This window comes from Triplophysa rosa, linkage group LG9, assembly GCF_024868665.1.
Source record: "Triplophysa rosa linkage group LG9, Trosa_1v2, whole genome shotgun sequence".
Lineage (NCBI taxonomy): Eukaryota > Metazoa > Chordata > Actinopteri > Cypriniformes > Nemacheilidae > Triplophysa > Triplophysa rosa.
Genome location: NC_079898.1, coordinates 18880001 through 18896903, shown reverse-complemented (window position 1 = coordinate 18896903; position 16903 = coordinate 18880001). Strand labels below are relative to the sequence as shown.

At 37.6% G+C, this 16903-nt stretch overlaps 1 protein-coding gene across 2 annotated transcripts in view; it reads left to right on the top strand.

Annotated features, from left to right (window-relative positions):
* Positions 1–16903, top strand: part of syt14a (synaptotagmin XIVa) — a 36823-nt gene that overhangs the window by 14576 nt on the left and 5344 nt on the right. For both annotated transcript variants that reach the window (XM_057342464.1, XM_057342463.1), the window contains exons 3-8: positions 3563–3715; positions 9799–10023; positions 13244–13515; positions 14281–14730; positions 15092–15281; positions 16305–16361. In XM_057342464.1, the coding sequence (XP_057198447.1) occupies positions 3563–3715; positions 9799–10023; positions 13244–13515; positions 14281–14730; positions 15092–15281; positions 16305–16361 (1347 nt within the window). The remainder of the gene's footprint in view (positions 1–3562; positions 3716–9798; positions 10024–13243; positions 13516–14280; positions 14731–15091; positions 15282–16304; positions 16362–16903) is intronic.

Here is a 16903-nt window from a genome sequence, read left to right as displayed (position 1 = left end):
TTTGACTAAATTGGCATCTGGCTGTAGAATTAGAGAATGTCTTGTCTGTGATAAATTTTTATTTTCTTCTCCTGTATGGCTAATGTACAGCTAACAATGGCTAAATAGATTTCAAATAGAACATGACAGGAGAGAAACAAGAAATAATGGAAAATAACAGAATGGGAAGAGGAAATAGAACGAGGGAGGGAGAGGAGAATAATGTTTTCATAACATTGATCAGGAAATACAAAGGACATAAATCAATTAGTGACACTAAAAATAGCAGATGGTGGGAGGGCTGTTCATAAGTGTGTGTGACGATGGTCATAACGCAAGTCTGGCAACAATAAAGGGACAGTTCACCACAGGAATAGTACACATTTCTCAAAATATCTTCTTTTGTGTTTATCTTTTTTCTTACAAAACTTTGCATAATCGTGTTAGATTCAACAATAGTTGAGATGCTGTCAACACTACAATTTGTGTAAAATTAGAAAATGGAATGAGAATGATCTGTCATGCTAAAGAACAGTTGTGAAATGATACGTACAGAGCATAATTTCTCATATTTATGGAATGCACTTCTATAATGGCAAAAATAATCGTTTGCTCATAGTTCCATGAGGGGTTTCCCAGCAAAGCCCCATCAGTGATATGTTCTCAATGAATGAACAGCATTTTGTGCTCTATGTCATCAATTCTTTTCTAATTAGGCTGCTGTAACTTGGCAACAATAGGGATGCAAATGTCTTTGATAAAAATACCACTAATGGTACGGTGATTATTGTCACACAAGCACTTCAGGAAACATTGAGGGAAATTGGGTTTGAAAATCATTACAATCTTATCGTTTGATTTGTTTTAAACTGTTTGGTTAAAGGTTTTTTTATGGAGCTAAATAAAAGTAAATCATATCCAGCCTAACTCAACCACAATTGTAGAATCCTCAGGAAAAACCTCTTGGGGTCATTATTTGATTGGCCGATTGCTTTGTCCTGTGTTGTGAATTCCTCCCATGTGCTCGTGTCTAGCCTGTTATAGTCTGAGTGCTAAAAACAGCAATAGAACGCTGGTGTCAGAGAGCGATCACACAGTTAGCAGCTAACAGGATCACTGACGGTCATGTACAGGAGCATTTGTTATGTAATAAGATCATTGTATCAAACGTTCTTTTTTTCCACCCTCTGTAATGGAACGTTATGGATTCTGTGAACTCTGGCATAACAGTGTCATTAAATGACTTTTGACCTCTTCTTACCTTCTTACTACTGTTTACAAAATTAAATAAGGAAATCATGACCCCTGTCGATATTTCAATAATAAAATGTATTGGTTTGTTGATATTCCAGCATGGTTAATATTACAATGGAAAAGAGCAATTATTTATTCATCATTCTATGTAAATGCATTTTTAATAAATTTACATTCTACAGGTACCTGCGTTGTGGGGTTAGAGTAAGACAGAGGATGTGCATGGATCTGATTTAGAAAAATAATACAGCTGGTCTTTATTTGTAAATGGCTCCGTTTTATTTCAATGCTCTCAGACAGTAATTTCTTTGTTATATAGAGCAGCGGTGACGGTGTCTCAGACATACTCGCAGTCCTTTTTAGACTTAATCAGAGATTTTCTCACTGTGGGATAGTGCGAAAACTCTGAGGAGTTTGCACAGTTCAGATCACTTATACAGTAGTTACATTAAGGAGGTGTTTTACATTAAATGATTAAACATGTCACCTTGAGCTCAAAACTCTGAACTTAATGCAATAAGTATGAGATAACTAATAAAACAGCATAAGTGTAGTTGAATTGTTGAGTGGTTTATGAGAGTTTAAAACATGCAAATGAAAATGGCCAAAAGGGATGATGTCTCTTTTTTTATATTTATCCCTGTGCATCCTTGCCAGCAGCACCTAAACGGCCATCCTGGAGCAGAGGGGCTGCTCAGATGATCAGGATCACTGTGCAAACATTCTGTGAATAATTCACACTTACAGTAGTCTAGTAAAATGGCTATATGGAAGCTTCGAGCCATATCCACATTCACACTCACACGGGGCTTGTCTGTAAAGTAGCTGTTTAGTGCCCTGCAGAAATCAGCAATGGTGTATTTATTTACTCTCTCAGGCCCATAGCCGGGGGGGGTTCGGGTGGTTCGAACGACCCACCCCTCACTGTCAAAGGTCCAGAATTTAAGTTAGTTTTTTTGTGAATTTTTGTAATGAAAATGTGTCCTTTTTAAATAACTGCCAATAATAATTAGTTAATCAGTGGTGCAGTAAGTAAGACGTATGACAAGTAATATTAGTTTTGACGCCATCAATCAGGTTCGAATCCACCTTTCGCCAAACAAACTTTTGCATTTTCACATCACATATCATATCGTACAGACATTTATTTCTCAACAACATTTTCGTTTTTATTTTGGGCATGTTTTTCGACGCATGATCTCACAGCATGCCATTGTCAAATTTAGTCATATAAAATCATTTCCCAGAAACAAAATTGTTGACAGTGAAAATGCTGGGTGGCTAGTGTAACAGAGACCAGTGATAGAGAGCTGTGCAAGTAAACCTGACTCCCCGACTTCAAAGATTGTTTCATCGACAGACACTTAGCCTCCTTAGAGCGCTCGTCTCCCATACCATACAGATGCTGGTCCGAGACCCGCTTGGAGCAATTAGTCATTTTAGAAAACCACTAGCCACAGTATCAAGCCCTGTTAATAACATAATAATAATAAGTTTATCAATTGTTAACTTTATTATTCATTATATTTATTAAAGTTGAATGATTTATAGCATTTATTGGTAATATTAGGGATAATTATTGACACCCCACCACAATTTTCAAACCTTGGCTACAGCCATGAAAGGGCTAACCTTAGGTAATACTGGCGTCATGAGGATTCATGTGTAAAAACTGCCCAGGTTAGCTATATGTTAGTGCATGTTTGTTAGTTAATGTATTAATTAACACCTCAAAGTAAAACTTGCCAAATGGACCCTTAATAAAGAACAAGGAGTTCTTCTAAGTATTTGTAATGAGCAGCTGGATTCGTAGTGGTCCTCCGATTACACAATTTACCGTTTATGGAGAGTGGGGCATAAACAGTGTTAGAGTTAGAGCATACAAGTATTTGAACCTCAAAATTAAATAATAAATGTGGGGGGAAACGACAAAAAAGGTCTGCTTTTTGAGAAAAAGAACCACCCCTTCCACAAGGCTGGCTACGGCCCTGCTCTGTATGACAGACCAACCATCTGGATTCAAGTAATTTTCCTCTGTCATTTTGATCATTTTGGACACACAGAGGAAAACACGAGCAGATGTACAATAATATTGCAGTTGCATTATTTTTCCTTCTTGAGTAGTGTTTTTGACCACCCAAAGTAAAGAACTAAAGAGGGTTATGTAAAATGCTTGATATTTGCTCTGCCTCTCTCTTTCTCTATCTCAGTGCTGTCTGGTGAAAAATGCTTTTGACTGCAAGTTCTAGACTGTGATTTAGTCTATTTTGTAAGGATTCGTTTTTCTTTAAATTGTTTAATAGATAAACCTGTCTCTTCTCTTCCACAGTGTCTCCTGAGGCTCTGGGGTTCTTGTCTGGCATTGGTGTCTTCATCTTTCTTGTGATTGTACTCTTTCTTTACCTCAATAACAAATTATCTCTTGAGAGTGCCAACCAACTGCCCAGCCTTGACCAGTTCAGAAAGAGCACAGAGCCAACAGGTTTGTGTTTGTTTACATTGGTTACAAAAGTTTTAGCTTTTTTGTATTGGTTCTTTTGTATTGTGTTTTGTATTGGTTCTAGACAACATATTGATTATTTCCTAGAGTATAGGTAAAGAGTTATTACATTGCTGTTGTCGGGGGGGGGGGGGTTATGGGGGGGTTATGGTTTAATTTAGACAAAATAACTTAATAACGTTCTGTAATAAATTAGAGCAAATTGCAGTGTTTTACGAAGCTGAGGGGCTGAGGATAACATGAGCCCAAAATCCCAAACCCTGACTAACACCTGACTAATTATCTGCTAACATCAGAGTCTGTGAGAATTACTAACAGAGTTTAATTAGCAGCGCTTAGGCCTTAAAGTGATAGTTCACCCAAAAATGAAAATTCTGTCGTCATTCACTCAGCCTCATGTCATTTCATACCTGTATAAATTACACACAGAAAGATATTTGGAAGAATGTTCAAATATTTTCAATTCTGTGACATCTTGACTGCCATAGTAGGAAAAATATAATGGTAGTCAAAGGTGCCCCAGAACCAGAGGTGGACGAAGTACACAACTTCCTTAAAAGTACAGATACTACTGGTCAAATATTACTCCACTACAAGTAAAAGTTGTAAAGACAGATTCTTACTTAAGTAAAAGTACAGAAGTACATGCTTTGAAAAGTACTCAAGTATTAAAAGTAAATTTCCTTTATGTCAGTTGTGCATTGTTTTATTGTCGTATACCTTATGCCTCTGAAGCAACCTACTGAGTACACTGAGTAGCTCACAGTATCAGTTGTATTAAAGGAGTTGTTCACTTCAAAATTTGCCATTGCCCATTGACTTTCCATAGTAATTTTTATTCCTACTATGGAAAGTCAATGGGGGCAAATTTTGCAGTGAGCAACTCCTTTAAGAGCTTTATATGTTTAGCACATATATGTTTAGTTTAGATATAATCCTGTATGATCATTTAGCCTAATTATCCTCATTAGCTCCCTAGGTCTATATGTATTTATGAGCAGTGTTTTTTTATTTTGTATATTCCCATCCCTTTACCTATTTTAGCAGCAATTTACCAGTAAGTAGTAAGGTTCTTGTAAATAATAAAGTGTAGAAGCCATGTGTTTGTTGGATTTATTACCATTTGTATTACCATAATTTAACTACAAACATAAACTATAGCTAGTATAATGAAACTATGGTATGTTTAGTTGCTGTGGTTTTACTAAAGATTATTAATTGGAGTATGGTTCCTATATATAGAAAATGGTAAATTTGTGGATACTGTGGTGCAAATACCATCCCTGCTGAAAAAAAAAACAATGCATTTTTTGAATTAGAATGATATTTTTAAATTAAATTCCTCTTTGTAGTGTGTTTTGGGTTTTATTCCAATAGGAATTACCATCCCACCAATAGAATCCATCACATACAAGTAGACAACAAGTATCCATAGTACAATTCCCATTATAACCATTAAATCCATTACATTTTCTGTTGTATTTTGAGCAGGGTTCTATTGTTTTTATTTCAACAGAAATACTTCAACTATAGTTACTTCGGTAACACTTTAAAATAATGGTCCGTTGTTAAGAAGTAACTATGCAGAAAGTAATAGGTAGTACTACATTAACACTTCTATGGATAGGCTATATATGTAGAATATATCCATTCATGTTTTGGTATTAGGCTTTTGGTATTTGTATTTATTCATAAATTTGTTTCCACAAACAACCTATTTTTTCACTTTGTGTACGTTAATGTTGAGATTAGTAATTAATTGTTTTTTCTTTATTAATTGGTCATATTTCGCAAGTAGTTCTCAATGATGGCATTTTTCTTTAGTAATTATCAAATACCAAATAAGAAACTACCTTTGTCCTAAATTAGCTATTACGTATTGCTTAGTTAATCTTGCTTCTATATTAGTTAATAGTATTATGGTAAGTGTTAATGTAGTACTACCTATTACTTTCTGCATAGTTACTTGTTAACAACAGACCATTATTTTAAAGTGTTACCGTTACTTCAGTAGAAACATCATTCATTTTCCAAATCGCTTTAATGATATAGCAGCAGATCAGAAGTTAACACGCACGCTGTAGCTCAGGGTGTATGTGATGCTTATTTACTATGGGGTTCCATATGTGTCAAAAATGTGTTGATTGAGTTGTACAATACAATTGTCTATGTCTACTGTTATTGCCTGTGTTTTATTTGTTTTTGGTATGCATGTACGTATGTCGTCTGTTTATGTCGTCCTCCCTGTCATCTGTATATGTTGTCCTCACTGTCGTCTGTTTGTGTCGTCCTCATTGTCGTCTATGGAAAGCCAAGAGGGTCAAAAACGCACGAATTTTAACACGTCAACAACGCATCGAGAACGCGTTGTTTGCGCGTAGAATACGTGTTGTTTGCACGTAGAATACGTGTATTTGACGCGCAAACAAAACGTATTCTACGCGCAAACAACACGTATTCTACGCGCAAACAACGCGTTCTCGATGCGAAAACATATACAGACGACAGGGAGGACGGCATATACAGACGACAGGGAGGACGGCATATACAGACGACAGGGAGGACGGCATATACAGACCACATGGAGGTTGACATATACAGACGACAAGGAGGACGACATGTACAGACGACAGGGAGGACGGCATATACAGACCACAAGGAGGACGACATATACAGACGACATGGAGGACAACATATACAGACGACAGTAAGGACAACAGTAAAGATGACAGAACAAAACGACAATAAGGACAACAGTAAAGAAGACAGAGAAAAGGACAGCAGGATGACAAATTAAGACGACGTCAACACACAACATACACGTCAACATATACTGATTTACCTGAACAAGTAGGCAATGACCGTAGACAAAGACAAATGTATAATACAAGGCATAAAGCAGTCAACACATTTTTGGCACAAATGGAACCTCATAATTTACCGTTTAGCCGTTGTGTCGATCATTTTCATGACAATGTTTCTACGACCTTTGACTGATCGTAACTCACAGATGATTACACCACACTTTAACATGTGCCTTTTTCGTCTTTTATTGTTCTATTTGCCTTTTTAGAGCGCTATCAACGGTGTAGCAACGCCTACGTTTACATTAGTTTAGCGGGGGAGATCCCAGAGTTGCCAGATTTGCGTAAAAAAATCTGCCAAATGGCCATTCAAAGCTTGAAGGAAAACCGCGAGCTTATAAAAACTGAAATACTTGGCAGCAGTAAAAGGTCCTGGCAGATCGCAAGCCAGATAAATTGCGCACACAGGAAAACCCACTGCATAGAAACCACTTTCTACTTTTGGACCTTTTTATAAATGTAGTGGAGTAAAAAGTATGATATTTGTCTTTCAAATGTAGGAAAGTTAAAGTACAAGTATACTCAGAAAAAATAATACTCAAGTACACTTTTTGAGTATCTATACTTTACTTAAGTACAGTACTCAGGTAAATTTACTTCGTTACTGTCCACCTCTGCCCAGAACTGTTTGTTTTTGTAAATTCTTCAAAATATCTCACTTTGTGTTCAACAAAAAAAAAAAAAAAAAAATTTTTTCCTACTATGGTAGTGGATGATGTCACAGAACTGAAAATGGCTAACATTCTTACAAATATCTTTCTTTATGTTTAACAGAACAAAGAAATTTATATAGGTTTGAAACAACCTGAGGGTGAGTAAATGATGACAGAATTGTGTTTTTTGAGTGAACTAGCCCTTTAAAGAGGTTGTTTGTTAGCGATAGCCTCTTCTAGAGAGTACTAGGTCGGTTCTAGTTATTTATTGTATGTAGGCATCATGGGAACACGTTTTATGAATGTATTTAAATGCGCAACACACTGTATACAGAATTTAAAAAAACATGACCTTGCAAAGATTAAGAAGTCATCATTTCCAAGGGACAAAAAGAATGGGCCACGCCCCTTTCCTATTTGTCGTTTAGTCTGTCAGTGACATGCCGAAATGATTGGCATCTGATCCTCACAACTAGTTATGAGACAGATGCTATTGGTCAATCAGATCAGATCAATAGTTTATTTGGGGTAGTGGTGCATCCAAAAAAATAAAGGGGATCATGTAAGAGTCATGTTACACATCAATCAGACTCAAACATCCATGGTGTCAATAAACACAGACTACTATAAAACTGGCTTGAATGGGCTTATTGAACCATACACATTTGTACACATGGCTAACTTTTGTCTAAACCATGAAGCACTCAATCACACCTACACAGTGCTGTTGACAGGGGCACTTTATGCCCACACACACATCCTGACAGGTGCTGGATCCAGGCATCAGTGGGTTGCCCACACACAGTGCTTTACATAACTCTGCAGATTATCAAAATCAGTGCAATCATTGAAATGACATTTACTGGATGAGTTTGCACCTTAATGATCTGATGTGGTGAGGTGACACTGCGCAGTAAATGTGACTTTGTAATAAACAAGAAATTATAATAACTATTGACTTAGTAATATTTTATATGTTAAATTGTGCAGTGGTTCAGCTTTTAGGTTTCTGATATGGTCATGAAGAGGAGAACACAACAATGCTAAATAAGAAAATAATATAATTGTACACGGGACAGACAATTATCATTAGACCTATCACCTTTAAGCTTTTCATGTTAAAAAGATGTAACCTTACATAATGCAAAAAATATGATTATTATATTTTCTTACAAAAATGACCAGACGCTGATCTGTTAAGTATGCTTGGTACATAAAATTCTGATCCTGGTGTTTGACCCCTAGATTGATGAACTAGAATAATCATTACACTTCATTAAAATGAAACATGGTTACACACATCTGATTGTGGCCAGGTAAATTCCTCATTCTGATCATTCTTGGTTTAGACTGTGTGTAGAGGGTTTTGCAAATGCATAAATTACTGTCATGGTTAGATTTGACCTTTGACTTGCTTCACCTGTGTAGCAGTTGTTCAACTCCCGGCAGTCTTCTGTGTACTGTGATTTAGATGCTTTATGGATTTACAAGAATAGAAGCTGTATATTTTTAAGGTTATTTGGTTTCTTTTTTTTAGGTGCTCCTATAATCTTATAATTATAAATGTTTTCATTTTTATAATTCCAAGGCAGCGTATTGTATAGAAATTCAAACCCATGCGTGAGGATTTTAGGAAGAAAACATAACTGAATTAATTTTCAATAGACTGAACACTGGAACATTTTGGAGAATAAACTGACCAATCAAATCTCCTGCTCATTGTTTCTGGCAATATGGCATTTTCAAAGAGCTTGTGACAAAGTCTCCCCTCCATGTCTGCCTTGTTGGATTCAGTGACAGAGAAAAGTGATGATTTGGCTTATGCAGTGAGCGACGTCACTTACGTGGTGAGCGGCGAGCTTGTCAAGCAGGTCAACACCATCATTTAGGAAGTCCAGGCAGAGGAGCTAAAGAGGATTCGTAAGAAAGAGGCTGCAGAGGAGGAAGCTGCACGGCAGGCCCAGGAGAGAGATCCTTTTCTGGGTAAAACACTGAGATCCAGACCCAGGCTGAGCCCTGAGCATCAGATTACAGGCAATGATACTGGTTCATTCCTGTCCACTGAGACCTTTTCTACTGAAAGTGACCTCTCACAAACCCCTGACATAGGGAGAGAAAACAAACTGTTGGTGAGAAAATGAGGTTGATGGCTCCATCTTTACCCACTTTTACTGAACCTCAATGAGCTGATCCTTTCTGCTATGTTTCATTGTCTTCTCTTTTATTTAAATGCACAGGGGCTGTGTGAAACCGATTTGATCTGTCTTAACATCTTCATGCCATGAAAATTATATATATATTGGGTTTAAATGTTTCTATATTTTCACTCTGTGTATACGATTTTGGTGATTCTTCTTCGGCATAAAATAATAATGCACGTCACTGTCATTCTGGTCCTCTCTCTGAATTTCTGCAAGTGTTAATTCATATTGATTAAAATCTCCTCTCTGTGCGTGAGAGAATGTTTTGTTGTTAAACTATATCGCCCTCTGCTGGTTGTGCTACGGATTTTCTTTAATTTTCTTTTTTTTCTCTCTCTTTCTCTCAGATAAGAATTATGTTAATACAGACTATCACTGCTCGTCGTCAGACAGTGATGATGAGGTGATCGGACAGTACAAGGAGGCAGTGTCTCGATCACAGGGTCTCCGGGGGTGCTCAGCAGGGACTAAGTCGAGCCACCAGAAGGCCTATGGCTGGGACACGAGACAGAAATACTGCCCCCTGGCGGCTGAGTATGACGGCTACAGTAGTGAGGCCTCAGCAGATGATGGTAAGTCATGCCAGACACAGTTTATATCTGATTAACAGGGTTTGTCATATGTGGTGCACATTAAATAAAAAAAGTGCTTCTAACATCAAAACATTGTTTTTTGTTTGACATGATGCATTTCATTCCAACCACCTGGCACAGTTCTTAATAGATCAAATCTATTAATGAGTATCTTTTTTCATATAAAAGTCACATTATTGTAAAATGGGCTGTCAGTGCTGTTTTATGCCGCAATAACTAACAATGTGTCTTTTATCTCCTATTTCCCAAATGACCAAAAGCAGGGCAAAGCAATGATATTCTTGTAATTTAACACTAGATGGCGATATACAACTACGGATTCTCTTCCAGCTAAGGGATGTTTATATGTTTTCATTGGAATTTTGGCAAGACTCTGACCTGAAAGGTTTTTTATAATTGTTAAAGAACAGCCAGTAACAGACACAGCAGAGAAATCTGAATGAAACCTGTTTTCAATAAAACTGGCTGGGAATTGCTTTTTCACTGGCACGAGAGAATAGCTTTTAACTTGTGTACAAAGGAGACTTGTCACAAATGTCACAAATTTGCTTAGTGACTTAAAAAAAGCAATATTTTATGCATTGTACATCATAATGTTTCTTTCTTTTAAAAAATGTTCTAGTCTTATTACTTTTTTATTCATTTGTTAATATAAGATGCACAGCATTGTGTTAAAAAAAGACAAATTAACACTCAAAGTGTATATACTGTATAATCCACACTGTCGGCACTAATTTGACCTTTTTTAACACTGCCGATTTTGCTGTGTGGATTCTCCCAATTTTTCAACCTTCTCTCATATATTTGGACCCTACTGTATCAGATATCGACAGTAAATCAGAACGATACATTTTTGCATAAAAATCAAGAACTCACTTTTTCATTCTCACAGAAAAAAACACTTGGAATGTTCACACTCACAACACTGACACACAGCTGTGAAGGAAGGTGAGAGAGTTCTTGGCTTTGCTCCTGCATGGTGTAGAATTTTTCGCATCTCTTCACGGAAAAGCAGATGGTTGTGTTTTTCTCTGTTTTACACAGAGGAGCGCATGACTGCATGATCATAAATAATCATCAGTATTTGACAGTACAGATTAGGGTGTTCTTTTCTGTTTGTTTTTCCATTTCCGAGAAAAGGACATGTAATATGTGTTGAAATCACTGCAGGAGTCATTGCAGATGCTCAGAGAACAGATCAGGAAGATTACAGACCACAGAGAGAATAAAAATGAAGGAAGCTGTTAGATATATCGCTTTGATTTCCCCCTCGGAATTACTGCCATGAGAAAGAGAGAGAGTGAGATGCTTTTCTCATGAGCTGTTTTCCTAGAGGCATTAGAGACAGTAGCCTCAGGCCATTTTTATAATACATGTAGAGCAAAAACACACACAGGCACACACACATTTACATATACACACATTATATTGCTTGGGTACTCACAAACACACTTAAACACGAACATAACAGTTAGTGACAGGTCTGTCTGAAAGATGCTCTCTGCGTGTGTGTGAGAGAGCTGCAGGTATGGCACAAATGCATGAATGTTTTATAACGCACTTCAATACTTCATGAAGACACAATGAGACCAAACAGTGCAGATTTTTTTCTTGGGTTAGAACCGGCTGTTGTACACAGCAGGGTTTAGCTTCGTGTTTTGGACATGAAATACTCATTTCGATGTCTTATTATTCTCCATTGTGGAATCATTACTGCAGTCACATAAAAATGTGCAAACACACACACATTTTCTTCAGCTTGTGTTTATAGCCCGGGGTAAAAATGGTGTGTTTATGATCAAAGACGTCATTCAGCATTGAGCAGAAAGAGGTGCTCTTTATTCATCACAACAGCGTATATTTACTTCACCTTCACTGACAGCGAACTTTGATGCTTGAAGGAAATGTTCTGTATTGCCATTCCTTCCTCCTGTTCTCAATGTTTTCAATTATTCTACATTTTGTATAGTTACAACATGGATTAGAATAAAATATGATCTGTTTCTGATGACCTGTAATGACAGAGAAATTACTGCCTGTGAGGAACAAACACCAACAAAAATCAGATTTTTTAATGTGTTCAATTAAGAATTTGGAATAATGATGTGTTGATTTGGTACATTGGTATTAAAATGTCTTGTAGAGAAAATAATTTAACAATTATGTTAATAAAAAGTCAAAGAGTTTATTAACACCATTCACAACATCAGCATGCGTAAGTTGCTTGCTATCTTTCCATGTCCAAAAGCAGATGTGTGTGTGTTTGAACACAAGTAAATGTTGTATTTATGAGTTCACTAAATCTTCCTGTCCTGACAGCACTATGTTTCCATGGCAACAGCCACTAGGTAAATTCTCTTTACAGCGCCGTTTACTTTCATTTATAGGTTGAAATCAGGTAAATATGGCCATTTTCTTGTCATTCATGTCAATTTAATGTCCTCATGATACTTTGATTTATTCAGTTCCTCAGAGCAGCTATGAGTGTCATTGTTTCCTCAGATCTCCACCTCTGATATTCTGATTTAATTTCTCATCAGACACACACTCTCTCCTGATCTTTAATTGATTTTTAGCTCTGGAATATGTTGAAGGACAACTGAAGGATTTATGAAGATGTTGGTGTAAGGGATATGCCTTAGTACACTGTGTGTAAAAGCTTAGATAGTGTCTTGATGATTTATGTAAACGGCGTAAGCAGACTCGATGTTGCCTGCCGCAGCTTCTGGAAGTCAAAGCGCAAACATAAAAATGCGTTTTGGAGGACTTCTCGAGTTTTTCTCTTGATCTAATATGAGAGTTATAACCTGTCTCAGTATTTATTGTCTTGGCTAGCAGTTTCAAGATGATAGATTTGATTCCCATGGAACAGCAAACTTATATAATGTAGTGTACGTATCTTGCATTGTATAAAAGTGTCTGCCAAATGCATAAAAAATAAACGTAACATGTATTCTTCATTTTCATGTAAGGATGATACACAACTTAAAGTCACTGAGCTCACAATCCTGCTCTATTTTGCTCTTGAGTGAGAAACTTAACTCCTATTAATGGACCCTGAAAGCCACTTACTGTAGGATGTCATCTAAATGGCAGCCTACTAAATTTTACATGATTTTTCCTGAAATATTCCACAGTTGCTTCAGAACTGTGGAATAAAAAGAACTAAAGGCACCTCTTCCATTTTGCCCCACTTCAGTGAACTGTATTCAGCGGATGAGACGAACGCCGCCATTGGATGAGCTGCAGCCTCCACCCTATCAGGATGAGGATGGGTCGCCACGTATGTCCTGCACGCCCTCCGACCTGGGTGATGCCAAATGTGACCTTTCCCACGGGAGCGAGAGCCCCAGACACAGTTATGGGAAATGTCCGAGTGAGCTCAGCGGAACGCAGGAAACAGAAAGCTTCCTCAATAAAGGCTATGAAGAAGATGTACCCAGCGATAGCACTGCTGTACTCAGCCCAGAGGTGTGTTGCATGCATCAGAAATGCATGCAATGAAGAAATTGTCTAGATAAAATCTTTGATTGGTACCTTTTTAACTGTTTTCTGTTTTCAGAGCACTGCTGTCACATGCATACAATGGGAATGCAGGCACAAAGGCATTCATTATTCATCATGCATGTGCTGCAGTGTAAACAGTAATGGGTCATAGTGTACCTAAAACTTTGGTTTATCCATCAATAATTGAATTATCTTCATTCATCTTAAAGAAACAGTTCACCCAAACATAAAACTTCTGTCGTCATTTACTCACCCTCGAGTAAATCTGAATAAATATTTGTTCTGATGAACACAGAGAAAGATATTTGGAGGAATGGTTTTAACCAAACAGTTCTTGGCCACCATTGACAACCATATTAGGAAAAATTACATTATATTTATTATAGAAGATATTTGGAAGAATGTAGGAAAGCAAGCAGTTCTGTGGCACTTTTGACTATACCATTGTATTTTTTCCTACTATAGTCAATGGTGACCAAGAACTGTTTGGTTAAAGCATTCTTCCAAATATCTTTCTCTGTGTTCACCAGAACTCAAGGGTGAGTAAATGACGACCGAATTTTTATGTTTGGGTGAACTGTTCCTTTAAGTTATAAAACACTGTTTTATGAATCGTTTAAAATTATGTATAAAAACTATTATCTGCACAGGTACAGAGTTAGTCCAAAGTTATAACTGATATTCTCTGACCTTCTCTAAATCTCTGGCCGTCTCTATCGATCTCTGTAGGATCTTTCTGCTCGTGGTTCAGCGGCTCAGCTTCCCAAAGGTTACGACCCCGAGCCCCTCGCTCAGTATGGAACTCTCGATGTCATCTTTGACTACGATTCATCCGCCCAGCGGCTGTCCGTCACGATAACAGCACTGACGGACGTTCCCCCTCTCAAACGCACGGGTAACATCTCCTGGCAGGTGCATCTGGTGCTGCTGCCCACCAAGAAACAAAGGGCCAAAACCATTATTCAGCGAGGCCCCTGCCCCATATTTACAGAGACTTTTCACTTTAGCCATATCGAGTCAGAGATGATCGGGAACTATGCCATCCGGTTCCGTTTGTACAGCGTGCGCAGGATGAAGAAGGAGAAGGCTCTTGGAGAGAAGGTGTTCTACCTCACCAAACTCAACCTGCAAGGCAAGATGTCTGTCCCCATCATTCTGGACCCCAGCTGCAACATACCTGTGAGGTTTAAATTCATGAATGCAACTTGATGTAAATTTTGAATGCACTATAATTATGTATTTTCACAAAACGATTATCAGGGCCTAAAGAGTTCATGGTAACAATATTATTGCAAGATCTGTTTATTCTTTTTGTATATAAAATGGTATCAGTCAAATTCATATTTGATTTTATATATTTTGTAGCCATAAATTACACTTAAAATACGTGTGTATGGAGGCAGAGGGAGAGTGTGTAACCATTGTGACTCTTAAGGCAAAATTTTAAATGTTGCTTGGTTATTTGCGATATTATCATGTGTGTAGTATTAACACAATATCAATAATCTCTGTTATTAATATCACAGTTGTTGTGTCTCAGGGCAGTGACTCACAAGCCAGCGTGTCAGACATGTCGTGCAGTGAGACGGCCTCGTCGTTCCCATCTGCAGTTCAGGGGTCAGCTCCGGAGATCCTGCTTGGGCTTGTGTACAATGCCACTACAGGACGGCTCTCTGTAGAGGTCATCAAAGGAAGTAACTTTAAAAACCTGACTGCAAATAAACCTCCTAGTGAGTGATTATTTTACATTCTTTAAAGGAACACAACATGAGCCCACACAACCACTCTCAGAGTTTTTAGGTTTTGCAGAGCACTTCATCTGATCAGTCCTGTATCATCTTATTTTTATAAATCATATCTTAACAAATGTGCCCTCTCACCTTTGACCCCAAAGGTGCTGTCAACATTGTGCTTCCTCTCTCTCTCTCTCTCTCTCTCTCTCTCTCTCTCTCTCTCTCTCGCTCTCGCGCTCGCTCTGTCTCTCTCTCTCTCTCTCTCTCTCTCTCTCTCTCACCCTTCTAACACATAGCCTTTACTCCTTTACGTTCCCAGAGCTTTTGTCACACTTTAGTCAAAGAGCACAATGTAAGAGCCTTATAAGCCTTCAGAAAACACTTCCAGCTTCCAGTATCACTGAAAATTAATTTATGTCAAAATGTGCTTGTGCTTGACAAGTACAGGTTTTTTTATTGAGTACCCTATTAAAAACCTAAAACTAAAGATCATACATTAAAGAGCTTAAAGAGCTTTAGATACATCAAGGTCAACATAGAAAGTTGCAAGTCGTATGAAGTCGGAGGCATTATCAGTATAGACAATATTTGATTGGACATAATTCTGTGTAGTGCATGATGAGTCATCATTATTGTTGGTTGATTTTCCCAGAAGTGAAAGTGTAATTCTTAACTTTGTCAACTGTTAGAACTGTCAGTTAGATATAGATACTGTCAGTTGTAATACAAGTAATAAAAATATTAATTTGTCAATGAATTAAAATTAATTTGTGAAGGTTTTAAACAATATTTAGCCTGTTTTCAACTTCAGATAATGTTTTGAAATGGTGATGAAGGCTGTATGTCACTCTTATTCATTGGCCCTTAACCTGAAGTGCTGCGTTGTGCTTTAACATGATGTCTCTGAACCTTCAACCTGTTGACCTGCTCTTTTTTCTCCTGCTGCTGTTTGTATATCTATTTCACCCCGATGCCCGATGATCCCCTCTGCTCTTGCTGTCAATCCTCTCCCGTTTACAGACGGTTTGTTCTGTTGTCTAAAGCACTTGATAGGTGGGCAGGTGTACATTATTCGAGGTGAGTTTTCTGTGGATGCCCTTATCAGCGATGGATGCTGTTCATCCAGTTTTCCTTTTTTACACGTCCTTCTTCATACTTCCATCACTGAATGTTGGTGATTAGACTGGAGAACATTTCTACATGGATGCTGAATGTTTGCTCAATCAATAGAGAAAGAATATTGAAAAATCCTACAGGCTACTTATTTGTTGTTCATCCATGGAGAAGGTTCACATTACGTTGCATTTGTAGTGATGTTTGCATGCACCTCATAACCCTTTATTTGTTATATTATGGGTTTTCTTTGATACACATACATTAGATCATTTGCTTGGATCATGTGACTCCTTCCTGTTATGTTTTAGACCAAGTTGGCTGTCTTGTGCAAAGAATGTCTCATGATACGTAAAGGTCTGTAGACTAGTAGCCATGTGAGTGTTTCATTTATGATTGCAGAAGTGTTTGTGGAAAACTCATTTACTCAGCTGGAAGGAAAAGCATTATACAATGAACCTCCTCAAGACTGATGTGTTGCTCACTGGGTCCAAAATAAACACTCA